General features: G+C 39.0%; 1 protein-coding gene across 1 annotated transcript in view; it reads left to right on the forward strand.

The window, feature by feature from the left end:
- The window catches only part of adgra1b (adhesion G protein-coupled receptor A1b), a 152,203-nt gene that overhangs the window by 108,026 nt on the left and 16,457 nt on the right, over nt 1–27,720 (forward strand). Inside the window, exons 15-17 of the mRNA XM_084390772.1 lie at nt 18,476–18,603; nt 22,399–22,522; nt 26,235–26,383. Of these exons, the coding sequence (XP_084246898.1) occupies nt 18,476–18,603; nt 22,399–22,522; nt 26,235–26,383 (401 nt within the window). The remainder of the gene's footprint in view (nt 1–18,475; nt 18,604–22,398; nt 22,523–26,234; nt 26,384–27,720) is intronic.

Consider the following 27,720-nt stretch of genomic DNA (forward strand, 5'->3'; position numbering starts at 1 on the left):
ACAGTAGTGTAGCAGATCTGTGTGTGTGTGTGTTACAGTAGTATATCGGGTCTGTGTGTTTCTCTGTGTGTGTTACAGTAGTGTAGCAGATCTGTGTGTGTGTGTGTGTGTGTGTGTGTGTGTGTGTGTGTGTGTGTGTGTGTGTGTGTGTGTGTGTGTGTGTTACAGTAGTATATCGGGTCTGTGTGTTTCTCTGTTTGTGTGTTACAGTAGTGTGGCGTGTGTGTGTGTGTGTGTGTGTGTGTGTGTGTTACAGTAGTGTGGCAGGTCTGTGTGTTTCTCTGTGTGTGTTACAGCAGTGTGGCAGGTCTGTGTGTTTCTCTGTGTGTGTGTGTGTGTGTGTGTGTGTGTGTGTGTGTGTGTGTGTTACAGTAGTGTGGCGGGTCTGTGTGTTTCTCTGTGTGTGTTACAGTAGTGTTGCAGGTCTGTGTGTTTCTCTGTGTGTGTGTTACAGTAGTGTGGCGGGTCTGTTTTTCTCTGTGTGTGTGTTACAGTAGTGTGGCGGGTCTGTGTGTTTCTCTGTGTGTGTGTGTGTGTGTGTGTGTGTGTGTGTGTGTGTGTGTGTGTGTGTGTGTGTTACAGTAGTGTGGCGGGCTCTGTGTGTGTGTTACAGTAGTGTGGCGGGTCTGTCTGTGTGTGTTACAGTAGTGTGGCGGGTGTGTGTGTGTGTGTGTGTGTGTGTGTGTGTGTGTGTGTGTGTGTGTGTTACAGTAGCGTGGCGGGTCTGTGTGTGTGTGTTACAGTAGTGTGGCGGGTCTGTGTGTGTGTTATAGTAGTGTGGCGGGTCTGTGTGTTTCTCTGTGTGTGTGTTACAGTAGTGCGGCAGGTCTGTGTGTTTCTCTCTGTGTGTGTTACAGTAGTGTAGCAGGTCTGTGTGTTTCTCTCTGTGTGTTACAGTAGTGTAGCGGGTCTGTGTGTTTCTCTGTGTGTGTTACAGTAGTGTGGCGGGTCTGTGTGTTTCTCTGTGTGTGTGTTACAGTAGTGAGGCAGGTATATGTGTTTCTCTCTGTGTGTTACAGTAGTGTGGCAGGTCTGTGTGTTTCTCTCTGTGTGTGTTACAGTAGTGTGGCGGGTCTGTGTTTCTCTCTGTGTGTGTTACAGTAGTGTGGCAGGTCTGTGTGTTTCTCTCTGTGTGTGTTACAGTAGTGTAGCGGGTCTGTGTGTTTCTCTGTGTGTGTTACAGTAGTGTGGCGGGTCTGTGTGTTTCTCTGTGTGTGTGTTACAGTAGTGAGGCAGGTCTGTGTGTTTCTCTCTGTGTGTTACAGTAGTGTGGCAGGTCTGTGTGTTTCTCTCTGTGTGTGTTACAGTAGTGTGGCGGGTCTGTGTTTCTCTGTGTGTGTGTGTTACAGTAGTGTGGCGGGTCTGTGTGTTTCTCTCTGTGTGTGTTACAGTAGTGTAGCAGGTCTGTGTGTTTCTCTCTGTGTGTGTTACAGTAGTGTGGCAGGTCTGTGTGTTTCTCTCTGTGTGTGTTACAGTAGTGTAGCGGGTCTGTGTGTTTCTCTGTGTGTGTTACAGTAGTGTGGCGGGTCTGTGTTTGTGTGTTACAGTAGTGTAGCGGGTCTGTGTGTTTATCTGTGTGTGTTACAGTAGTGTGGTGGGTCTGTGTTTCTCTGTGTGTGTTACAGTAGTGTGGCGGGTCTGTGTGTTTCTCTGTGTGTGTGTGTTACAGTAGTGATGCAGGTCTGTGTGTTTCTCTCTGTGTGTTACAGTAGTGTGGCAGGTCTGTGTGTTTCTCTCTGTGTGTTTTACAGTAGTGTGGCGGGTCTGTGTTTCTCTCTGTGTGTGTTACAGTAGTGTGGCGGGTCTGTGTGTTTATCTCTGTGTGTGTTACAGTAGTGTAGCGGGTCTGTGTGTTTCTCTGTGTGTGTTACAGTAGTGTGGCGGGTGTGTGTGTGTTACAGTAGTGTAACAGGTCTGTGTTTCTCTCTGTGTGTGTTACAGTAGTGTGGTGGGTCTGTGTGTTTCTGTGTGTGTGTGTGTGTGTGTGTGTGTGTGTGTTACAGTAGTGTGGCGGGTCTGTGTGTTTCTCTCTGTGTGTGTTACAGTAGTGTGGTGGGTCTGTGTGTTTCTGTGTGTGTGTGTGTGTGTGTGTTACAGTAGTGTAGCAGGTCTTTGTGTTTCTCTCTGTGTGTGTTACAGTAGGGTGGTGGGTCTGTGTGTTTCTCTGTGTGTGTTACAGTAGTGTAGCGGATCTGTGTGTGTGTGTGTGTGTGTGTGTGTGTGTGTGTGTGTGTGTGTGTGTGTGTGTGTGTGTGTGTGTGTGTGTGTGTGTGTGTTACAGTAGTGTGGCGGTTATGTGTGTGTGTGTTACAGTAGTGTAGCGGATCTGTGTGTGTGTGTTACAGTAGTGTGGCGGTTCTGTTTGTGTTACAGTAGTGTAGCGGATCTGTGTGTGTGTGTGTGTGTGTGTGTGTGTGTGTGTGTGTGTTACAGTAGTGTAGCGGATGTGTGTGTGTGTGTGTGTGTTACAGTAGTGTAGCGGTTCTGTGTGTGTGTGTGTGTGTGTGTGTGTGTGTGTGTGTGTGTGTGTGTGTGTGTGTGTTACAGTAGTGTAGAGGATCTGTGTGTGTGTGTTACAGTAGTGTAGCGGATCTGTGTGTGTGTGTGTGTGTGTGTGTTACAGTAGTGTGGCGGTTCTGTGTGTGTGTGTTACAGTAGTGTAGCGGTTCTGTGTGTGTGTGTGTGTGTGTGTGTGTGTGTGTGTGTGTGTGTGTGTGTGTTACAGTAGTGTAGCGGATCTGTGTGTGTGTTACAGTAGTGTAGCGGTTCTGTGTGTGTGTTACAGTAGTGTAGCGGATCTGTGTGTGTGTGTTACAGTAGTGTAGCGGTTCTGTGTGTGTGTGTGTGTGTGTGTGTGTGTGTGTGTGTGTGTGTGTGTGTGTGTGTTACAGTAGTGTAGCGGGTGTGTGTTACAGTAGTGTAGCGGATCTGTGTGTGTGTGTGTGTTACAGTAGTGTAGCGGTTCTGTGTGTGTGTTACAGTAGTGTAGCGGATCTGTGTGTGTGTGTGTTACAGTAGTATAACGGTCTGTGTGTTTCTCTGTGTTTGTTACAGTAGTGTGGCGTGTGTGTGTGTGTGTGTGTGTGTGTGTGTGTGTGTGTGTGTGTGTGTGTGTGTGTGTGTTACAGTAGTGTGGCAGGTCTGTGTGTTTCTGTGTGTGTGTGTTACAGTAGTGTTGCAGGTCTGTGTGTTTCTCTGTGTGTGTGTGTGTTACAGTAGTGTGGCGGGTCTGTGTGTTTCTCTGTGTGTGTTACAGTAGTGTTGCAGGTCTGTGTGTGTGTGTGTGTGTGTGTGTGTGTGTGTGTGTGTTACAGTAGTGTGGCGTGTGTGTGTTACAGTAGTGTGGCGTGTGTGTTACAGTAGTGTGGCGGGTCTGTGTGTTTCTCTCTGTGTGTGTTACAGTAGAGTGGCAGGTCTGTGTGTTTCTGTGTGTGTGTGTGTGTGTGTGTTACAGTAGAGTGGCTGGTCTCTGTCTGTCTGTGTGTGTGTGTGTGTGTGTGTGTGTGTGTGTGTGTGTGTGTGTGTGTGTTACAGTAGTGTGGCGGGTCGGGATATTTACTCACCTACTAAACGTTCGCAGTTTTAGATGAATCATTATTTGAAGGAAGAAAAAGCTCCTGCTCCCTATAACACTGCTCGTACACACAGATTAATGTGTGTTAGTGACTCCTCATGTGCATGTGTGTGTCGATGTGGGTCTCAACACCCGTGTCGGTCTGATGCTAACACCCGCGGGGCAGATGAGCGATGCGCTGGACTATCAAAGCTGAAATCTAATCTGTGTGCTGAGATTAGCCCTGGCCCGGGCCACACCAGCGTCCTAATGAGCGGCCCACATGTAAATGGCTTCGGGACGGGCTGAGGCGCCGCTTACGGGCCAGAAGAGCTGTCAGTGTGTGAGATTGGACCGTCATGCACGACATAATCTCAAAGAGTGGAGAGAGATTGCACAGAGAGGGAAGCGTAGCGGCGTACATAAGGCCGTGCTCAAATGATGATGGATTCTGGTGCGCAGAGTCGTGTCTTTAGTAACAAGTTTTTGTGCACGCAGCCAGGAAGGAGAAAATGTTCTTGCTTAATGTCACCATGTGAAAAATCGAATGTTTTTCCTTTAGTAATCTCTTGAAAATATGTCCCGGTCACATTTCAACCAAAAATTAAAAGCAAAAAACGAGGACTTCCCCCCCACATTGTAACATTATTTTCATGATAATTCAGCACAATTTTCACCCCAACTCTCATTTCTTTAATGCCTCTCCATTTAATTTTTTATCATTCTCAACAAATAATTAATAATACAATTAATAATAAATAATACAATGACAGTGCATTTTAAGCTAATTAAAGCAGGCAAGACAATAAATACTACCATGATTTATTGATATTAATTTATGTGCATTGTAGTAATGGGAATTTAATGGGAGAATGTGCTTAATTGTCAATGAAAATGTCACATTGTGAAAAAACCTTGTTCTTGTTCTTAAATGTTTTTTTCCCCATTATTTAATAATCACAGAATATACAGTATTTTGCTTTGAAGAATATGCCTATTTTAGGGCTAATATGTTTTATTTATTTATTTATTTTCATGATAATTCAGCTCATTTTCCACGCCAGTTCTCATTACTGTCTCAGTGTTTCAGTGGTTCAGTGCTTCAGTGTTTCAGTGCTTCAGTGTTTCAGTGTTTCAGTGCTTCAGTGCTTCAGTGTTTCAGTGCTTCAGTGGTTCAGTGTTTCAGTGCTTCAGTGCTTCAGTGATTCAGTGCTTCAGTGGTTCAGTGTTTCAGTGGTTCAGTGCTTCAGTGTTTCAGTGCTTCAGTGCTTCAGTGCTTCAGTGTTTCAGTGGTTCAGTGTTTCAGTGGTTCAGTGGTTCAGTGCTTCAGTGGTTCAGTGCTTCAGTGCTTCAGTGTTTCAGTGCTTCAGTGTTTCAGTGCTTCAGTGGTTCAGTGATTCAGTGTTTCAGTGCTTCAGTGGTTCAGTGTTTCAGTGGTTCAGTGCTTCAGTGTTTCAGTGCTTCAGTGCTTCAGTGCTTCAGTGTTTCAGTGGTTCAGTGTTTCAGTGGTTCAGTGGTTCAGTGCTTCAGTGTTTCAGTGGTTCAGTGTTTCAGTGCTTCAGTGTTTCAGTGCTTCAGTGTTTCAGTGCTTCAGTGCTTCAGTGTTTCAGTGCTTCAGTGCTTCAGTGCTTCAGTGGTTCAGTGTTTCAGTGGTTCAGTGCTTCAGTGTTTCAGTGCTTCAGTGTTTCAGTGTTTCAGTGCTTCAGTGCTTCAGTGCTTCAGTGTTTCAGTGGTTCAGTGTTTCAGTGGTTCAGTGCTTCAGTGTTTCAGTGCTTCAGTGCTTCAGTGTTTCAGTGCTTCAGTGGTTCAGTGATTCAGTGTTTCAGTGCTTCAGTGCTTCAGTGGTTCAGTGCTTCAGTGTTTCAGTGTTTCAGTGTTTCAGTGCTTCAGTGTTTCTGTGCTTCAGTGCTTCAGTGATTCAGTGTTTCAGTGGTTCAGTGCTTCAGTGCTTCAGTGTTTCAGTGTTTCAGTGGTTCAGTGCTTCAGTGCTTCAGTGATTCAGTGTTTCAGTGGTTCAGTGCTTCAGTGCTTCAGTGTTTCTGTGCTTCAGTGGTTCAGTGCTTCAGTGCTTCAGTGTTTCAGTGTTTCAGTGCTTCAGTGTTTCTGTGCTTCAGTGCTTCAGTGTTTCAGTGTTTCAGTGCTTCAGTGTTTCTGTGCTTCAGTGCTTCAGTGATTCAGTGTTTCAGTGTTTCAGTGCTTCAGTGTTTCAGTGCTTCAGTGCTTCAGTGTTTCAGTGCTTCAGTGGTTCAGTGATTCAGTGTTTCAGTGCTTCAGTGCTTCAGTGTTTCAGTGCTTCAGTGCTTCAGTGTTTCAGTGGTTCAGTGCTTCAGTGTTTCAGTGTTTCAGTGATTCAGTGTTTCAGTGGTTCAGTGCTTCAGTGTTTCAGTGTTTCAGTGGTTCAGTGCTTCAGTGTTTCAGTGCTTCAGTGCTTCAGTGCTTCAGTGGTTCAGTGCTTCAGTGCTTCAGTGTTTCAGTGTTTCAGTGCTTCAGTGTTTCTGTGCTTCAGTGCTTCAGTGATTCAGTGTTTCAGTGGTTCAGTGCTTCAGTGTTTCAGTGCTTCAGTGCTTCAGTGTTTCAGTGCTTCAGTGGTTCAGTGATTCAGTGTTTCAGTGCTTCAGTGCTTCAGTGTTTCAGTGCTTCAGTGCTTCAGTGTTTCAGTGGTTCAGTGCTTCAGTGTTTCAGTGTTTCAGTGGTTCAGTGCTTCAGTGTTTCAGTGTTTCAGTGATTCAGTGTTTCAGTGGTTCAGTGCTTCAGTGTTTCAGTGTTTCAGTGGTTCAGTGCTTCAGTGTTTCAGTGCTTCAGTGTTTCAGTGCTTCAGTGGTTCAGTGATTCAGTGTTTCAGTGCTTCAGTGTTTCAGTGGTTCAGTGTTTCAGTGGTTCAGTGGTTCAGTGTTTCAGTGCTTCAGTGTTTCAGTGCTTCAGTGGTTCAGTGATTCAGTGTTTCAGTGCTTCAGTGCTTCAGTGTTTCAGTGCTTCAGTGGTTCAGTGTTTCAGTGCTTCAGTGTTTCAGTGGTTCAGTGCTTCAGTGTTTCAGTGGTTCAGTGCTTCAGTGTTTCAGTGATTCACCGTTTCAGTGTTTCAGTGTTTCAGTGCTTCAGTGCTTCAGTGCTTCAGTGTTTCAGTGCTTCAGTGCTTCAGTGCTTCAGTGTTTCAGTGCTTCAGTGTTTCAGTGTTTCAGTGTTTCAGTGCTTCAGTGTTTCTGTGCTTCAGTGCTTCAGTGATTCAGTGTTTCAGTGGTTCAGTGCTTCAGTGCTTCAGTGTTTCAGTGTTTCAGTGGTTCAGTGCTTCAGTGCTTCAGTGATTCAGTGTTTCAGTGGTTCAGTGCTTCAGTGCTTCAGTGTTTCTGTGCTTCAGTGGTTCAGTGCTTCAGTGCTTCAGTGTTTCAGTGTTTCAGTGCTTCAGTGTTTCTGTGCTTCAGTGCTTCAGTGATTCAGTGTTTCAGTGGTTCAGTGCTTCAGTGTTTCAGTGCTTCAGTGCTTCAGTGTTTCAGTGCTTCAGTGGTTCAGTGATTCAGTGTTTCAGTGCTTCAGTGCTTCAGTGTTTCAGTGCTTCAGTGCTTCAGTGTTTCAGTGGTTCAGTGCTTCAGTGTTTCAGTGTTTCAGTGGTTCAGTGCTTCAGTGTTTCAGTGTTTCAGTGATTCAGTGTTTCAGTGCTTCAGTGCTTCAGTGCTTCAGTGCTTCAGTGTTTCAGTGCTTCAGTGGTTCAGTGATTCAGTGTTTCAGTGCTTCAGTGTTTCAGTGGTTCAGTGTTTCAGTGGTTCAGTGGTTCAGTGTTTCAGTGCTTCAGTGTTTCAGTGCTTCAGTGGTTCAGTGATTCAGTGTTTCAGTGCTTCAGTGCTTCAGTGTTTCAGTGCTTCAGTGGTTCAGTGTTTCAGTGCTTCAGTGTTTCAGTGGTTCAGTGCTTCAGTGTTTCAGTGGTTCAGTGCTTCAGTGTTTCAGTGATTCACCGTTTCAGTGTTTCAGTGTTTCAGTGCTTCAGTGCTTCAGTGCTTCAGTGTTTCAGTGCTTCAGTGCTTCAGTGTTTCAGTGCTTCAGTGTTTCATTGGTTCAGTGCTTCAGTGTTTCAGTGGTTCAGTGTTTCAGTGTTTCAGTGCTTCAGTGCTTCAGTGCTTCAGTGTTACAGTGTTTCAGTGCTTCAGTGTTTCAGTGCTTCAGTGTTTCAGTGCTTCAGTGTTTCAGTGGTTCAGTGCTTCAGTGTTTCAGTGTTTCAGTGCTTCAGTGTTTCAGTGCTTCAGTGTTTCAGTGCTTCAGTGTTTCAGTGCTTCAGTGTTTCAGTGGTTCAGTGCTTCAGTGTTTCAGTGTTTCAGTGCTTCAGTGTTTCAGTGCTTCAGTGGTTCAGTGCTTCAGTGTTTCAGTGGTTCAGTGCTTCAGTGTTTCAGTGCTTCAGTGTTTCAGTGTTTCAGTGCTTCAGTGCTTCAGTGCTTCAGTGTTACAGTGTTTCAGTGTTTCAGTGTTTCAGTGCTTCAGTGCTTCAGTGCTTCAGTGTTTCAGTGGTTCAGTGTTTCAGTGTTTCAGTGCTTCAGTGTTTCAGTGCTTCAGTGCTTCAGTGCTTCAGTGCTTCAGTGGTTCAGTGCTTCAGTGTTTCAGTGCTTCAGTGCTTCAGTGCTTCAGTGCTTCAGTGTTTCAGTGCTTCAGTGCTTCAGTGCTTCAGTGTTTCAGTGCTTCAGTGTTTCAGTGGTTCAGTGCTTCAGTGGTTCAGTGCTTCAGTGCTTCAGTGGTTCAGTGCTTCAGTGCTTCAGTGTTTCAGTGCTTCAGTGCTTCAGTGTTTCAGTGTTTCAGTGCTTCAGTGTTTCAGTGCTTCAGTGCTTCAGTGCTTCAGTGCTTCAGTGGTTCAGTGCTTCAGTGTTTCAGTGCTTCAGTGCTTCAGTGCTTCAGTGCTTCAGTGATTCAGTGTTTCAGTGGTTCAGTGCTTCAGTGCTTCAGTGGTTCAGTGGTTCAGTGCTTCAGTGCTTCAGTGCTTCAGTGTTTCAGTGCTTCAGTGCTTCAGTGCTTCAGTGCTTCAGTGCTTCAGTGCTTCAGTGTTTCAGTGTTTCAGTGTTTCAGTGTTTCAGTGCTTCAGTGCTTCAGTGCTTCAGTGGTTCAGTGTTTCAGTGCTTCAGTGCTTCAGTGTTTCAGTGTTTCAGTGGTTCAGTGGTTCAGTGTTTCAGTGTTTCAGTGCTTCAGTGGTTCAGTGTTTCAGTGGTTCAGTGCTTCAGTGTTTCAGTGCTTCAGTGTTTCAGTGCTTCAGTGTTTCAGTGCTTCAGTGTTTCAGTGGTTCAGTGTTTCAGTGGTTCAGTGGTTCAGTGCTTCAGTGCTTCAGTGGTTCAGTGTTTCAGTGGTTCAGTGGTTCAGTGCTTCAGTGCTTCAGTGTTTCAGTGCTTCAGTGCTTCAGTGCTTCAGTGCTTCAGTGCTTCAGTGTTTCAGTGGTTCAGTGCTTCAGTGGTTCAGTGCTTCAGTGCTTCAGTGGTTCAGTGTTTCAGTGGTTCAGTGTTTCAGTGCTTGTGTTTCAGTGATTCAGTGATTCAGTTCCACACAGTAAAGAGAGCGGTTTTGATAAATATTAATTTGCACATCAGCGTCTCTGGAAACGTCCCTGTCTCAAAGCGTCATATTAATCTGTGCTCAGATACACAGCGGTGTGTTTCCAGGGTTCTCTGAAGCTGCCGCTGCTTTACTCTGGCAAACGGAATGTGTGTGTTGAAGAGACGAGGAAACTCATCAGCCGTGTGTGATTTACTCTCGCTGTGTCTGCTGTTACACCTCTCCCTGGGGTTTCAGAAAAGATGTACAGAATTATCTCATGAAAACATGTCCAAAATTAAGATATTTTGTTTTGAAAATGAAGTCTATTTTTAGGGGGTTGATTGATTGATTCATTGATTGATTCATTGATTCATTGAATCATTCATTGATTCATTTGATTCATTCATTGATTCGTTCGTTCGATGTGAAATTATTTGAATTATACAAATAACCTTAATCTTATTCCAAAATGTTCTTGTTGTTTTTTCTTTGTTTAATAATATTTTGCTTTTAAGATAATGCCTATTTTAAGGCTGTTTTTATTTGTGAATTTATTTTCATGGCAATTAAAAACAATAAAAACCCTAATTCCTGGTGTTTATGGCTGATAATGCCTCATAACTGAATTTCTGAAATATCATCTTCTGCACAGCTGATGTTGATTCTGATTGGCTGACAGATGCTCAGGTGACTCTGATCCTGAACACACCTGTGCATGCAGATGCCGGACGTGTGTGTGTTCATGAAAACAGAACTACAGTAGGAGGCCAGTCACTGAATCATAGACTCACAGTAGAAGATCACGGAGACTTGAGGATTCGGGACTGGCACACAGAACACCCTAAAACCATCTGACGTCCTCATCTCTCCTCAACAGCATCACACAGGGCTCTTCTGGCGGTGTCTTGATGATCTCAGTGTTTCTCCTCTCTTTATGGGGATGATTCAGTGTAAATGCACATGAAAGTGAGCAGGTGATCATCAAGGTCTCGTGGGGCTCAGATCTGTCTAATGCTTGTGGAAATGATTAAAGTTAATCAGCGCTCGGCCTGGAGATGTTTCTATCAGAGACACGCTTTCATTCTGTGCAAACAAACAGAGCAGCGTTACTGTGTGTTCAGCTGGTGTATTTCACACACATCGTTCTGTCGTGATCAACCCTTGAATGAATCAGATGTAGAGAATCTCACAGAATCAGGAAGAAAAATATGCCTATTTTTAGGACAATTATCATCATGATTTGCATTGTGACATTCATTTCTTATCCAAATAAAGCAGATTTCCCCCCTAAATTTTCTTGAGAATGATTTAGACATTATACTTATGCATTATTATTATTATTATTATTATTATTATTGGTGAGTCTCATTAAATTCTCATTAGTCTAATAGTTTCTGTACTGTTTATTATACTTCTTATATTCATATATATATATATATATATATATATATATATATACATTTGACACATATATACACACACACATATATATATATGTGTGTGTGTGTATATGTGTCAAATGTCAAATCGATGTGTATATATACACATACACACATATATTAAATAAACTCTTTTGTTAGATGCAATTAATCGTAATTAATCTTGATTAAACGATTTGAGAGCACTAATATATATGTGTGTTTGTGTATACTATATATATATTTATTTAAAAAAATATATATATTCACAGAAGTTCATATTTACAGATTTAAAGAGGATACCATTCTGTAAAAAAGGACTCCCCAGAAGCCATACCGGCTTATAAATAGGGCCCTTCAAGACACATAGTCAGCACTAATAACAACAAATAATAGTCCACCCACCCAATACCCATCCACACCAACAACAACACCATTCACCACAAAATATCCTCCCACCAGCCAACATACATCACACATCTCATCCATCCCTCAAACAAAGTCCAATAATAGGGGTATTCAAACATCATAAAAAAGAAAGTCAGATAAGTCAATAAAATATGAAACCTTCAGCCTTATGGGGTCTATCATGCATAATGTTGTAACAATTTGTGTTTAAAATGCTTTTTAAATATATCAAGAGAAGGTATTTCCTTTATAGAATTGTCAATCTCATTCCAGATCCCAGGACCCGTACATGCTATACTAAAGCTAGTACACTTCAGCTTACGCCTTTTCCCTTGTAATAGAGTTCTCCTTCTAGTGTTATGGTCATGAGTAGACGAGGCAATTTATAAACTACGTTATACATAATACAAGCATTTTGAAAACTGTTGCACTCAGCGAGCTTCAAAAGCTTATACCTATAAAACAGCGGACCAGAGGGAGCCCGTGATATAACACGTATAACTTTCTTCTGTAGAATCTGCAATTTTTCAAGATGGCTTGGATACGTGTTACACCATATAATATTACAATAATTTAGATGTGATTCAAAAATGACCGATACAGTGTTAGAAGAGCATCAAAAGGAAGATCATATCTTAATTTATAGAACAGACCAACATATTTTGACAATTCCTTTGTTAAAAACTCTATATGTTGTTTAAAGTTTAAGGACTCCTCTAAATAAATTCCTAAGAATTTGATGTTCTCTACTCTTTCAATTACTTTATTATGCATTTTTATTTGTATCCTTTCAATGTTTGTATATATACTGTGTGTGTGTGTGTGTGTATATATATATATATATATATATATATATATATATATATATATATGTGTGTATATATATATATATATATATATATATATATATATATATATATATGTGTGTATGTATGTGTGTGTGTATATATGTATGTATGTATATGTGTGTGTGTATAAATGTGTGTGTATGTGTATATATATATGTGTGTGTGTGTGTGTGTGTATATATATATATTTATTTATTTATTTATTTATTTATTTATTTATTTATTTATTTATTTATTTATTTATTTATTTCATGAAAATGTCAAAAACGTAATAAAAAATGATAATATTCCTAATTATTAATTTGTTTGCTTAAATTGTTATTATTAAATTGTTTGCTTCCAAACGAACTCTGGTCGACTGAAATATGAACTCAACCTAAAACAGGAAGTGATGTCACAGGATGCGCCCCTGAAAAGCCCGAATGCTGAAGCGCACCCGTCTCTCCTCGTTCGCTACCGGCGTCAGAGCCGCGTCTCCTCAGATCTGTGTTTACAGCTGAGGAAAACAGATGCGAATATGCCAATAGTGTGAAACGCTCTTAAAAATATGCTTTATTTCTTTTATGGAAATTGCTTTATTTATTGTTCTGAGGTTTTGTGAGATTGGCTGTTTCAGCGTGTTCTGCAGACGTCACGAGTCTGAGATATTAAAGACTTTCTCACCCTGTCCTGTTAAACACGACACCATTATCTTCATCGCTCCTGAAGGACACACACGCGTGTAGTAAAGCTCATGTGAAGGACACACACGCGTGTAGTAAAGCTCATGTGACGGACACACACGCGTGTAGTAAAGCTCATGTGAAGGACACACACGCGTGTAGTAAAGCTCATGTGACGGACACACACGCGTGTAGTAAAGCTCATGTGAAGGACAGGGACGTGATAATGTGTTCAATCCTTCCTCTCATCCGCTCCTGTCACTCCTCTTCCTCTCTCGCTCATTATTGCGTAACCTCGCTAGTAATTTGTTCTAGTGTGAATCAGTGGAGTGTTGAAATCGTGCTGTTATGCAACGGCTCCGCTGTTAGACGTCTTTTGTGTTATTTGAGGTCAATTCAATTCACTTCACATTTACTTGTACAGCTCTTTTCACAGTACATATCGTTTCTAAGCAGCTTTACAGAAAGTTCATGAGTTCACATTACAGTTTACAGCGATCTGTTATCAGAGGAGACTGTCTAAGTGATGTATTTCAGGACAAATCAGCTGTTAGCTAAAAATGTACTAATTTAAACAATGTAATAATTTAATGCAGAAACACTGAGCTCATTGAAGTAATGAATACTTGTTTGTTAACTAATGATTATGACATTAATCAATCCTACATCATATCACTGTTTCTCTCTGTTGTTGTGCTGGGAATAAACTGATGAAAAATACAGTCTGATCGGTATAATGTGCCTCAGTAGAGACCCTGGATCACGTCACCAGTCTCGAGTCGCACGGGTATATCTGTGGCAATAGCCAACTATACATTGTATGGGTCAAAATGATAAATTTTTCTTTTATGCCAAAAATCATGAGGATATTAAGTAAAGATCATGTTCCATGAAGATATTTTGTAAATTTCCTACCGTAAATAATAAATATAGCAAAAATGTATTTTTGTGAATGAATGCAGCACAATCACGAATATAAATGGACAACTTTAAAGGAGATTTTCTCAATGTTTCGATTTTTTTTGCACCCTCAGATTCCAGATTTCGGCCAAATATTGTCCTATCCTAACAAACATACAGTACCAGTCAAAAGTTTGGAAACACTACTATTTTTAATGCTTTTGAAAGAAGTCTCTTATGCTCATCAAGCCTGCAGTTAAAAAAAAAAAAAAAAAAAAAAACCAGTAATATTATGAAATATTATTACAATTTAAAATAATGGTTCTCTTTTTTAATATACTTTAAAATGTAATTTATTTTTGTGATGCAAAGCTGAATTTTCATCAGCAAGTACTCCAGTCTTTGGTGTCTTATGATCCTTCAGAAATCATTCTAATATGCTGATTTATGATCAATGTTGGAAACAGTTGTGCTGCTTAATATTTTTTTATAACCTGAGATACTTTTTTCAGGATTATTTGATGAATAAAAAGTTAAAAAGAACTGTATTTATTTAGAATAGAAATCTTTCGTAACAATATACACTACCGTTCAAAAGTTTGGGAACAATAACTTTTTTTTTTAAAATAAATTAGTACTTTAATTCAACAAGGATGCGTTAAATTGATAAAAGGTGATGGTAACGATTTATATTGTTAGAAATGTTTTTATTTTGAATAAATGCTGTTTTTATGAATAAATGCTGTTTTTATGAATAAATGCTGTTAACGTTTTACTCATCAATGAATCCTGAAAAAAGTATTCCAAAAAAATATATTAAACAGCACAACTGTTTCCATCATTGATAATAACTGAGTATCAAATCAGCATATTAGAATGATTTCTGAAGGATCATAAGACACCAAAGACTGGAGTACTTCCTGATGAAAATTCAGCTTTGCATCACAAAAATAAATTACATTTTAAAGTATATTAAAAAAGAGAACCATTGTTTTAAATTGTAATAATATTTCATAATATTACTGTTTTTTTTTTTGTTTTGTTTTTTTAACTGCAGGCTTGATGAGCATAAGAGACTTCTTGCAAAAGCATTAAAAATAGTAATGTTTCCAAACTTTTGACTGGTACTGTACATCAATGAAAAGCTTATTTATTCAGCTTTCAGATGATGTATACATCTCAATTTCAGAAAATGGACCCATGTGACTGGTTCTGTGGTCCAGGGTCACATATAGTGTTGATAAGCATTAGTATAGATGATTTCTCACGCATCTCTCATCTCCAGACTCCTCAACATGCTTCATGTACGCTTTATATATACAGTATAACGTTTGTGTGAGTGAACATGCAGGTTATTCCAGGTCAGATGCGCTGTGCAGTTCTCACTTTGTTTTACAGTCGAATCCTCCTACATAGTTCATTCTTCTGTTAACTGTTGTTCATTATTAATTTAATGAACTGTAGCTCTTGGGATGTTGTGAGATCATTCGTGTCATTTACATATTCTGCTATAAGCCGATATATACGCACTCAATCTCCTCCAGTCCTTCTGTGTCTGATTGATATTTTAGTCTGTTTTATCCAGTAAAAGTCTTTTAGTGTAATTGTACAAACGTCCTCCTTCAGCTCGAGCTTCTCGTGTCTTTCTGTGTCAAATCTGATCTGATATTATCAAGGAAATGCATGAATAACTTTGATATTGTTAGTAATATTTCAGCTGGACTGAAGCAGGTTTACTTCATTATCCATCATCATTTATTATAAAACTCACGAGTATCAAATATGATCATCAGGCTTTTGAGGAAGGTTTATTTGTTCATCTCTCAATCATAATTGCATTATATCCTTTAAAAAGAGCTTTGATCATAAAACTAAGCATTTAAATATCATCTTACTACGACATATTATTGACAGATATTGATATTTTACAACCATTTTATGTAAGTATCATTGATTTACATTACAAGCATCAGAATTGAATCTTTTTGTCCATATGAATATCAGTTTTTCCTCCATATTCTCACTATATCATATTATATGAGCCATAAAATCCCGATGTATCAAAAATTATACTATAATTTTTTTTTTTACTGTTAATGTAATCCTTTCAGTTGTGAATGAGTACAAATGCCAGATATTTTTAATGTTTTCATCCACAAATGATATGTTCGAGGCTGTGCCGGACTGTAATTATTCCATCATTTGTCCTGTTTTAGCAGCAGAACATCATGTTTTCCGGGTCTGTCCTGATGATTTATCAGTTATCTTTATTAAACCACACATCAGTTGAACTGATGATCTCCTGCGTTTTCATTTCAGATCATCCAGAGATTTTACTCATTATATTACAGTTGATTTCTTTAGGAATGTATTACGTAAACAACAACAGTTACATAATTAATTTGGGATGATAACAATAATTACAGAATCAAAATGACTTGTAATGAAGGTCTGTTGTCTTTTGATACGTTATGTTCTTCATTTGAATGAATGAGAGATACAGCTTGTCCTGCTTTGTTTTATGAGGTTATTAATCTGCTTATTGATGTGTCGATATCTTGTGCTCGTCTGATCTCAGGTTTAGTTTAGATGCTTTTTCTAAGTTTTCATAACAGCCCGTTTCATAAGAGGATCAAGCCTGCGAATGTTCAGGCCGCCAGCCAGAGGATTTGAGTGTGTGTGTGTGTGTGTGTGTGTGTTTAAATCCCTCGCCTAGTTTATGGAGATGAATATTTACAAGTCTTAGTATTTCTCCCACTCGGTCTCGATAAGCATTTCCAAACCTCGTCTCTTTCTCTCTGGAAAATAATGTTCATTTGTCATTGCTGGTTTTTTTCCAGGTGCAGGTCAAAGGTCAGAAGATATTCAGGTCTCAGCCCAGACATCAATAGATGTCCTTTGATGAAATATTGGAATATGATTCACTTTAAAATAAGGGTTGAAACGTCCTTCTTTAATCTGGAAATAAACCCAAAAGATCCTCCTATATGACATGTGACGGGGGTTATGATGAAGCTGGTGTGAATATAATATTAAAGGGGTGGTTGATTATGATTTGACTTTTCTAACTGTAGTTAGTGTGTAATGTTGCTGTTTGAGCATAAACAACATCTGCAAAGTTACGACGCTCAAAGTTCAGAGCAAAAGGGGGATATTTGCTTGTAAAGAAATCGCTTTTTAAGGACTACAACAAACGGCTGGTAGAGACTACAGGACATTCCTCCCGGGTTAGTGACATCACCAACCCTAGAATTTACATAAACCCCGCCCCTGGGTTAGTGACATCACTAACCCTAGAATTTACATAAACCCCGCCCCTGGGTTAGTGACATCATGAACCCTAAAATTTACATAAACTCCACCCCCTGAACACGATTTATAGATGATCATGACAGAATATGCTAATCAATGACTAAAGATAACTACACATCAGCTTCATAAATTCATCAACTAACCGTTCAGAAATGTCCTGTTGCTTCTACATGTTGTCTCTTCTTCTAGAGTCTCTCCATCATTGTCTGACTCCGGTTTGAACATAAAAGGCTAAAAGTTTTTGACATTTTCAGTGCGTGTGTGTGTGTGTGAGGTAAAAGAACACAAGCTGTTGAAGCTCCGCCCCCTGTGCCGGGAGCAGCAGCTCATTTGCATTTAAAGGAACAGACACGAAACTGTGTGTTTTTGCTCACCCTCAAAAAGTGACAATTTTAACATGCTATATAAAAATATCTGTGGGGTATTTAGAGCTAAACCTTCACACACACACTCTGGGGACATCAGAGACTTATTTTACATCTGGTGAAAAGGGCATTTTACCACCGCTTTCAGTGAGTGTTTCAGTCTCGCGTGAGCAGCTCAGTTTAGTGTGGTCGTTGTCTAATGATGTTTGTGTGTGGCAGGAAAATATCTGGTTTTTGCTTAATGATGTGAAAAGATTAATGATTGTCTTAAGATGTTTGTGAGAGGGAAAAGAGAATATTAAAGCAATCAGACTGACAGGGTTTGTTATGTTGTATTTCAGGTTGTTGCGCCGCTGTTGAGTGTGTGTCACTGGACATTTTCATTTTAAAACAACATGAATATTTTCTTGACTGGTTTCATGAGATTTATTCTGTTATGGAATATATTTTGGGGGTACAGATTTGTCCCTAAAGTAAAGTTTTGTAAACCATCTCACACACACACACACACACACACACACACACACACACACACACACACACACACACACACACACACACACACACTTACTCTCTCTCACACACACATACACTCACATATTTATTTTATGGGAGATTTGATCTAATCTGTGACATATATATGATTTCATTATTTTCTATGTATTATGTGTTGTATTAGTATAATGCATTACTTTCACTTAACTCCTAAACACATTTAACCCTAAATAAATAAATAAATAAATATATTTCAAAAATCCTCAATATCGCCACAAAACGAATTACTAACTCCAACCTACATATGGTCATGCAGATTAATATGTTTATGATCACTAATAAACAGCCGATATCCTAGTAATGTATGCATGATAATAAGCACCTAGTTAATAGTGAGAATTGGCCCCTAAACTAAAGTGTTTCCTCTTTATTTATTTGTTTGTTTCATGGATGTTACAATTATATGGAATTTTCAATTCTTTTAAGGAAGTTACATTCGTCCATGTTCTGTGGTTGTAAATATAGGTGTCATTTGTGTTTTAACAACGTTTAGCTCCGAATACTGATCCGGGAAGTTTGAATCTGTGAATATTGCCAGCTTCACTGAACTGAGTTTAGCACGACCGCATTTCTTTATATTTGAGTCCAAGTTCAAACACTATTAAATGTTCCATTAACGTACGAGCTCTGAAACACTGCCAGTGGGAGTGTGTGTGTCCGTGCGCACAACAGGGTTTGTGATGGAACGCAAAAGTTTTGCGAGAGAATGCAAAAGATTTGAAAAATAGTTTTTTCTCCCATCCACAATGTCCCGTACTAAACAATGATTGTGTGGAAAGTGCTCTTTTTTTTCCGCTCTTCTCCTGCTGGTCATGAGTCTGTGTTGTCATGGTAACACAGCATCTGTGTGTCTGATGCTCCTGCCGGAAACTGATATTCTCTCTCTCTCTCTCTCTCTCTCTCTCTCTCTCTCTCTCTCTCTCTCTCTCTCTCTCTCTCTCTCTCTCTCTCAGGATCTGAAGAAGGTGCTGTCGTTCCCTCCGTATCCGGGAGAGTTCCTGCATCCGGTGGTTTACGCCTGTACGGCTGTCATGCTCCTCTGTCTGTTTGCCTCCATCATCACCTACATAGTGCACCACAGGTAGGGCATTAAAGAGCCCCTATTATGATATTTTAAAGGTTCCTAATGTTGTTTTGGCGTCTCCTACAACAGGTTCACACGCATCAAAGGTCAAAAACACTTTAATGTCCTCATAATCTCCACTGCACATCAGCTCTTCTCTCTCAGAGTCTGAAACGGTTAGTTTGAAGATTCAGTCTCTCTAAACTCCGCCTCTCTGAGAGCTGCTCTGCTCTGATTGGTCAGACGGCCTAGTCTGCTGTGATTGGTCAGAAACCAAACGCTCATTATCATATCTGAATTTCAGCTCTTCCTCAGAAATTGATACACAGTGATACGAACAGTAAAGATCTGCTTTAAAGAGCACACATTCTGCTTTTTTCTCCATGTTCATCTTTCTCCAGTGTGTAATGTTGCTGTTTGAGCATGAAAAGGGGAGTTCTTCTCTATATCAGTGTCAGTGTTTCTGAACTCCCTGAAACGCCTTCATTGTAGTCTTGAGTTTCTTCCGGAACAAACACGTCACAATATTCCTCATTATAATAATTAATACGCAGAATAAAGGGGCGGGGCCTGGTTGAGTTAGTTAATAGTGTGTTGAAACCAAAGAAAAATATGGACGTGGTGTCCATGATGTGACCCGTAGTGTTTCTGAAGAGCATTTTTGAAGCCCAAAGTGGGCGGAGCCGGCCGTCACCATCTTGGCAGCGCGTCACTCCCGGATAAACGAAAATGTGCAGCGAGGCGGATTAGCTGAGGTGACGCGACAGCAGACAAACGGCTAGTAGTGACATCAGCGGCAATCCACCTGTCACTCAAGTGTCCACGGCCTTAATTATGCAGAACTTTAAGGCTTAATATAATTTAAACGGATGAGTTATAAAAAAAATAATCACCCCCTCACAGTCGTCATGAAGAGCAAAATTAGCTATATAGACCAAAACCACTTTTTGCACCAGGCTGTAAACATGTTTTTTTTCTGCTGTAAATTTGGGCATTTTAACATGGAGGTCTATGGGATCGAGTCTCTTCTGCAGCCGGGCTCTAGTGGCCAGTCGATGAACTGCAGTTTAAGTCACTTTAGTGTTGGACTCAAGAGAGAGACCGCTTGGTTGAAACTGGTGGTTATGGAAAGGGGCGGGACATTTCCCCAAACACGCTCGAAGCGCTCGACCAATCACAACACACTGCTCCAGCCGACCAATCAGAGCACAGTATGATTTTCAGAAGGCGGGGCTTCATAGAGACAGGAAGTAAACAGAGCGTTACTGACAGACTGGGAAGAGAGGAGCCGCAACAATGGAGAATATGAGGAAAATAATCAACATTCAAGCAGAAAAACCTGTTCTAGAAGAAGCAAGACTTTGTAAAAGGGCATAATAGATCGTCTTCCAGTTTGTTGTGAATGTGCTGGTGAATAAGGCTGTGACTCACACACACACACACACACACAAGAATAGTTCAGCTTTATTGATCTTCCATCATGAAGACACTCATGAGTCAGAAGTGGACGTCTGTCAGATTTCACACACTGTCACGACTCACACTTCTGATCCACAGCTTTCGTCTCAGTTAGACGTTTGTTTTCCTCAGACTGTGAGTCAGGCATATCTCGTGTGTGTGTGTGTGTGTGTGTGTGAGCTGTAGATGTAGATTCCTTCATTTACAAGCCAGACTCTTGAGATGAAATCAGTCCATCATCAGGGCTTCGGGGAAATCACACTCCAGCCACAGAATCGTGTCATCTTTTCTCCGGCTATCCGCAAATGAATCTTTATTGAGTTCTCTAGGAAACCTCTGGGGCTAATGTGTCTCTTTAAGAGATTTAATCATCATGTTGTGGGCTGAAGTTCAGCACACACACTTATAACGTCTTCTTGACTGTGTTACACTACGCTGCATGTGAATAAGATGCTGGTATTTGAGCTGGCATGAAGAATGTAGAAATGGTGCTTTTGTTGTGTGAATTCAGCCCTCAGTTTCTGCATAAACTTGAATCAGTTTGCCTGATTTCATGATCTTTTTTGTCTTTGAAGTATGAAATTATGAAACATTTACACTAGCGTTTAAAAGTTTGGGGTGAGAACGACTCAGTGAACACATTTATAATGTTAGAAAAGATTCTTTTTCAAATAAATGCTGTTTTTTTTAACTTCCTATTCATCAAAAAATCCTGAAAAATAAAATGTATTACGATTTCCACAAAAACATTGTGATAATCATAAATGCTTCTTGATCATCAAATCCTCATATTAGAATGATTTGTGAAGGATCATGTGACTCTGAAGACTGGAGTAATGATGCTGTTGATCACAGGAATAAATGACACTTTACTGTATATTCACATAGAAAACAGATGATTTACATTATAATAATATTTCACAATTTTTACTGCATTTTTCTCAAATAAATGCAGCCCTGATGAGCAGAAGAGACTTATTTCAAAATCATAAAAAAATCTGACCGACCCCAAACTTTTTAAACCATAATGTATATTAAATATATGATAAGGCCAGTGAAGTAAGTCCGCCTGTGAGTCTATAAAGGGAAAAGCCACAGTTGATGTCACAGTTGTGCGTCTGACAGGCGTATCCATCACAGCATGATTGTGTTTGGCTGCGGATCCTGCCAACTTTATCAAGAGTGTAAGTGGAAATGCTGTGAGACCTATTTAAAGTCCATCACATCGTTTCTTCCTGCAGGCTTGAGTCTCTCTCTCACACACACACACACACACACACACACACACACACTGGAGTGATGCCAGGTTGGAGCTCGTGACCCAGAGAGACTCTCTTGCTCTTTCAGTCGAGCTGAGCTCATGATTTATGGCTCTGAGAGAAGAAATCTGTTCCTGAACTTACAGAGACAGCGTTTTAATGCGTCGTGGGCTGCGGGTTCATGGGGTTTTTATAATGACTTTTAATTTAAGCTAAGCTGTGAGAAACTGGCCGTCTGGATCTACTCGCTCCGAGAGGAAATAAAAAGGAGAGCGAGTGATTTCAGATTGTAAAATTTGTAAAAAGATGTTGTGCTCATGGGGACCCAGGTTTGAGTGTGTGTGTGTGTGTGTGTGTGTGTGTGTGTGTATATATATATATATTATATATATATATATATATAATAAATAAACGTACTAAAACATTCAATTCATTGCATTTTATAATACATTTTAATATATATATATATATATATATATATATATATATAAAAATAAACATATATATATATATATATATATATATATATATACTAAATATTTTTTTTGTTTATTGGTTTTATGTATGTTTTGTTTAATATTTTATTATATATTTTATTATACTTTTTTTTTCAAAAATAAAATAAACATACTCAAATATATCATAAAATATAATAAAAAAGTATTTAATATTTTAATATTATGTTTTTATTTTATATATTTTTCTACAAATAATTATTTATAATATATGTGTGTGTATATATTATAAATAATATAAACATACGTTCTAAAATATTAAAAAATACATATATTTTATTGTATTTTATTAGATATTTTATTTAATTTTATATTTATTTTTTATTAAAAAGCATATGTAGGCTACTAAAATATAAAAGACAAATAATTAAAAAAAAAAGTATTATTACTTTTGTTTTGAGTTATATTTCTATAACCCTCTCTTATGATGTGAAATGATGTATTTGCTGCAGCTCTGGTGTGTTTATGTCCTGATGACCTGTACGTCTCTTATGCACTCAGAGGCACATTTAGGGATTTAATCCGGTTTCCACATGTTGACCATATGTTGTGTGTGTGTGTGTTTTATCCTGCTTTCCCAGTACAATCCGGATCAGTCGTAAGGGATGGCACATGCTTCTGAACTTCTGCTTCCACTCGGCCCTGACGTTCGCTGTGTTCGCTGGAGGCATCAACCGAATCAAACACCCCATCATCTGCCAGGCCGTGAGTCTTCTCATCTCTCCCTCTCAGATCGGCTCTTTCAGTGCATTGCCGGCCCTAGAAATCGATTATTCATGTGTAGCGGTGTGTGTACGGAGCTCGCTGCTTCATAACTCGCTGTGTGTGTGTGTGTTCATGTTTTTCATGCACTCGTCCTCTGACCTTAATGAAAACACGTTACACACTTGAAGTGATCTATACAGACCTTCACGTATGTGCACTTTAGATGCTGTTGTGCCTTCAGGGGCTCTCAGCGGCTCTTTCAGACTCTTCTCGTGTGCAGCGCTGACGGGCTTCGGTCATTGTGTAGATGACGGCATTTCATCCCACATTATGCACTAAAGAATTAAAGTTTGGGTCAGTGGGGCGCTGTAGGTTTCTATAAGTGCGGCGTCTTCATTCGGTCCTGAACGCTGCAGGCTTCACATCAATCTCGTATTGTAGAAGATACAATATTAAAATCTACACTTGTGTGAATTTCATTGCTTTTTAATTCTACTTTATTGAATGCGAATTTGCATCCTGTTACTCATAATCAAATCAAATTCAGTAATTTACTAACATTATATAACGTTTGCATGCTTTATAGAGTGCTCAAGTCACTAAAGATGCACTGATATTACAATTCTGACTGGTATAATAAGCTGATTATGATTTTTATGTTATGGCCAATAACCTATAGTAAATTTGCATCCTGTTTGCTGATCATATTCAAATCAAATTCAGAAATTGTAGTTTAGACATTTACAATAACATTTTGAATGGTGCACAATCCTGAATTAAACATGCATGTGACCCACTAACAATTTTTAGCATTTTATAACATTTGTATGATTTTTTTAGAGTGATAAATTCTCTAGAGATGCACTGATATTATAATTCTGACTGGTCTAATAAGACAGTATAATTTTTATGTAATGGCCAATAACTGATAAATGTCCTATAGTAAAAATCTATGCTTTTTTGAATGGAGAAAATGTCTTTATTGCATTAGATGAGTCAAAAATCTCAAAAATTAAGTTACTGGTTAATCATTGGATTCTGATGATTAAAAGAGGATTTATTGAAGAGAATTTGTGTGTGATTTAACAAGCAGTATTGCTTATATGCTTTTAATGAGAGAGTGCTGTATCTTTGTATCTTAGTTAGCTCTAAATGATGGCAAAAGTCATTTCTAAATGGGTGGCAAAGAGTGTAAATATCTGATAAATTGATAACACAGCGCCAATATTATAAATATATTGCACAGTGGTGCCATTCTGATAGTTAAGATGATTTAGTCTGTGAATATGATGTTTGATTGGTTAGTTGAGAGGTTTGTGTGAGGGGTTTGATGTATTTAAGAGCTGGTCTTTAATTTTTCACTTTGAATGTGCTGTCTGTCTTTAAAAGAGCTCACCAAGGCTGCATTTATCTCATCAAAAATATTTACAGTAAAAATACAATAAAAATTGTGAAATATTATTGCAGTTTAAAATTGCTGTTTTCTATCTGAATATATTGTAAATTATAGTTTATTCCTTGAAATAAGTCTTTTCTGCTCACCAACACTGCATTTATTTGATGAAAAAAAAAAAATACAGTAAAAAAAACTGTAAAATTGTGAAATATTGCAATTTAAAATAGCTGTTTTCTATCTGAATATATTGTAAATTATAGTTTATTCCTTGAAATAAGTATTTTCTGCTCACCAACACTGCATTTATTTGATGAAAAAAAAAAAAAATACAGTAAAAAAAAACTGTAAAATTGTGAAATATTGCAATTTAAAATAGCTGTTTTCTATCTGAATATATTGTAAACTATCATTTTTTCCTTGAAAGGAGTCTTTTTTTGCTCGCCAAGGCTGCATTTATTTGATCTAAAAAAAGTAAAGTAAAAAAAATGCAGTAAAAATTTAATATATTGTAAACTGTAAATGTATTCCTGTGATCAAAGCTGAATTTTTAGCATCATTTATTCCTGTGACCAAAGATGATTTTTTTTTTTTTTTTTTTTAGCATCATTACTCCAGTCTTCAGTGTCACATGATCCTTCAGAAATATTTCTTGATCATCAGATCATCATATTAGAGTGATTTGTGAAGGATCATGTGACACTGAAAACTGGAGTAATGATGCTGAAAATTCAGCTTTGATCACGGGAATAAATTACACTTTAAAATGTATTCACATAGAAAACCTCAAATTTAATTTCTAATAACATTTCACAATTTTTACTGTATTTTTGATCAAATATATTCAGGCTTGGTGAGCAGAAGAGACATTTCAATATCATTACATTTGCATGCGATTGATCTCGTTGTTCTGGTCGGATGTCTCTGGGTTTGTCGGGGGGTTTCTGCAAGGGTTCAGTGTCGCGGCTCAAGGTCGTTCTCAGATTTATATTTATTCATCTTCATGTGTTTCATCTGAGAGGGATGTAGAGAAGCCGGATTTGATTGGCCGAGTAACGGATGACATGGGAAAGTGTAATCTGTGTAATGGGAATGCGTCGTCAGTCAGTGTCTCCTGATGATATGGATCTGGGGTTTATCCTTCTGGGTAATTTCACACGAGTGTGTGTGAACATGTATGTTGTTTTCTCGCACCACGCGGATCCCCAGACGAGAAATATATGATTATTATATTTGCTGTCTCTGCAAACTTCAAAAAAAAAAGATATTTAGTCAAGATTCCCGCTGAATATTTGACAGCGCAGCATTTCATTTAGAGACGGGAACTGTATATAGTTATATGTTCAGCTGAGCGAGCTTAACGTTGATCTGTGTGTGTTATTGTAGTGTCATTAGGATACAATTCCAGGTTTTATTTTAATAGGCCTGGCTGTTTAATTGGCCTTGAGATTATTAAGATCAGTCACCATTTCAGTTATTTTATGCGTCTCATTTTCCATTAGATACATCCGGTTCAGTGGTCATGAGACACGTTACGCAACATTAATGTCACTGTCATTCCAGCCTGATGTGTTTCATGTATTTGATTTGAGAGATAACAACCAAAGGCACAATTATCACTAATCAAAGCTGTTAAAGAGGCAATTACGTCTGTCCCATTTGCTTTCATTAGGCTTTGCTATCATAAATCTGTGATATACTGTATATACTACTACTGTTAAACGTTTGAGGTCAGTGCGATTTTTTTTAATAGTGTTGAAATTAGTCTCTCCTGCTCACCAGGGCTGCATTTATTAGATCAAAAATACAGTAAAAATTGTGAAATATTATTCCAATGTAAATCAGCTGTTTTTTATGTGAATATACAGTAAAGTGTAATTTATTCCTGTGATCAAAGCTGAATTTTCAGCATCATTACTCCAGTCTCCAGTGTCACATGATCCTTCAGAAATCACTCTAATATGATGATTTGATGCTCAAAATACAGTTATGATTATTATTCTGAATATGTTTATGGAAACTGTGATACGTTTTATTTCTCAGGATTCTTTGATGAACAGAAAGTTCAAAAGAACAACATTTATTTGAAATATAACGTTTTAAATGTCTTTACTGTCACTTTTTAATGCATCAATTTAATTTAATTAAAAGTATTATTATGAGCATATTCATGTACTATGGTATTTTACATGATACTTCAATATGCTTCTGAAAATAGCATGCTTCAGTTTTATCTTGAATTGTTTCAGTGTGTTTTGCGCCTCAAACACTGTTCTCTGTGTGTGTGTGTGTGTGTGTGTGTGTGTGTCTGTGTTTCAGGTCGGGATCGTGTTGCATTACTCGTCTCTGTCCACTATGCTCTGGTTGGGTGTAACGGCACGAAACATCTACAAACAAGTGACCAAGAAACCCCAGCAAGCTCAGGACGGAGATCACGCGCCGCCTCACCCCAAATCCCCCATGCTGAGGTACGAACCGTCGGAAACACACGTCTGCTCGACTCCAGGTTTCACTGAGACGTTGTTCTCTGGTTATGACACTCTCAGAGTTGATTTGAACACATTAGCCGCTTGGTGCTTGACATTATTCTGAAGAGAAGGAGATGAAGCTCTTCCAGCATCAGGATGGTGATTGTGACCTTAACATTAACCTTCTGTCAGTGTCAAGATGATAAACACTGGGCACATTCTACATGTGAATAAAGCAACCGGAGAGAGAATAAGAGTGAGATCACAGTAGCCGTGTTTCCATTACCCTTCAAATTGCGCAAATTGAAAATACGCCCAATGGAAACACGTCAATTTCGCAAAAACTCCCATTTATCGCAAAAAAGTTTTCCCGCTCGCATGAGGAGGTTTTTCAGGCAATTCGAAAAAAAGGAATATTTCACAAATCTGCAATGGAAACAGTTTTTGTGCATTTACAGTCAGCTGACGTAGATGACGCGGTGTGTTTGGACAGAATACGAGACAGAGTTCTTTATTAAACTCATAAAAGACAAAAGAATTACAGGAATACTGGATTCTAAACCTCAAATAAATGCCACAATCAAGACCTGGAAGCAGATCTGAGGGAGAAACACCCAGAAACTCCTCATATGTGCCGCTCACAAGTATAAGGGTCTTTCCTCACCATTAATGCTTGGATAACACACATACATCTCCTTCCATTAATAATAATAATGTCTAGTGCGGTACGCGGCTGTGATGTATATAAACCTACCAACGTCCGTCGCCATGATTTCTGGAATGATTATCGCACGAGGAAAAAAATATGTTTTAGTCGCATAACATCGGTTATGGAAACACCTTCATTTCGCAATCGTTTTTTATCGATATTTAGAAACAATCGCAAAAGTTTTGCGCAAATCTGTAATGGAAACGCCCCTAGTGTCTCATAACTTCATCACACACTGATTTGTGTCTAAAGTAGTTATCTTCACCCTTGGGCTGGCCAGTGTACGGTAGTTACCGTTTACACCGCGGTAGAGCTGTCGATGAGTAGGTGTGCTTGTTTTATAGTTTAATTGTTGAGTTTAGTTGTCTACGGTTGTTTAACACACAACTTTGTACGTTAATAACAATTTATTAGGGCTGTCAAGCGATTACATTTTTTAATCGTAATTAATCACAAATTAATTGCACAGCAAATTTGGCTGAGAAATGACCCCCAAATGATCATTAAGTCATTATTGTGTAGCCTGACGTCGCCAGACTCAGACTCTAGTCAGAATGTGAGTCTGATCTGCTCCATTGGACTGTGATTATGGGGTGTTTCAACCGAACCAGGAAGGAAAATACCTCTG

The sequence above is a fragment of the Rutilus rutilus genome, assembly GCF_951802725.1.
Source record: "Rutilus rutilus genome assembly, chromosome: 20".
Taxonomy (NCBI): domain Eukaryota; kingdom Metazoa; phylum Chordata; class Actinopteri; order Cypriniformes; family Leuciscidae; genus Rutilus; species Rutilus rutilus.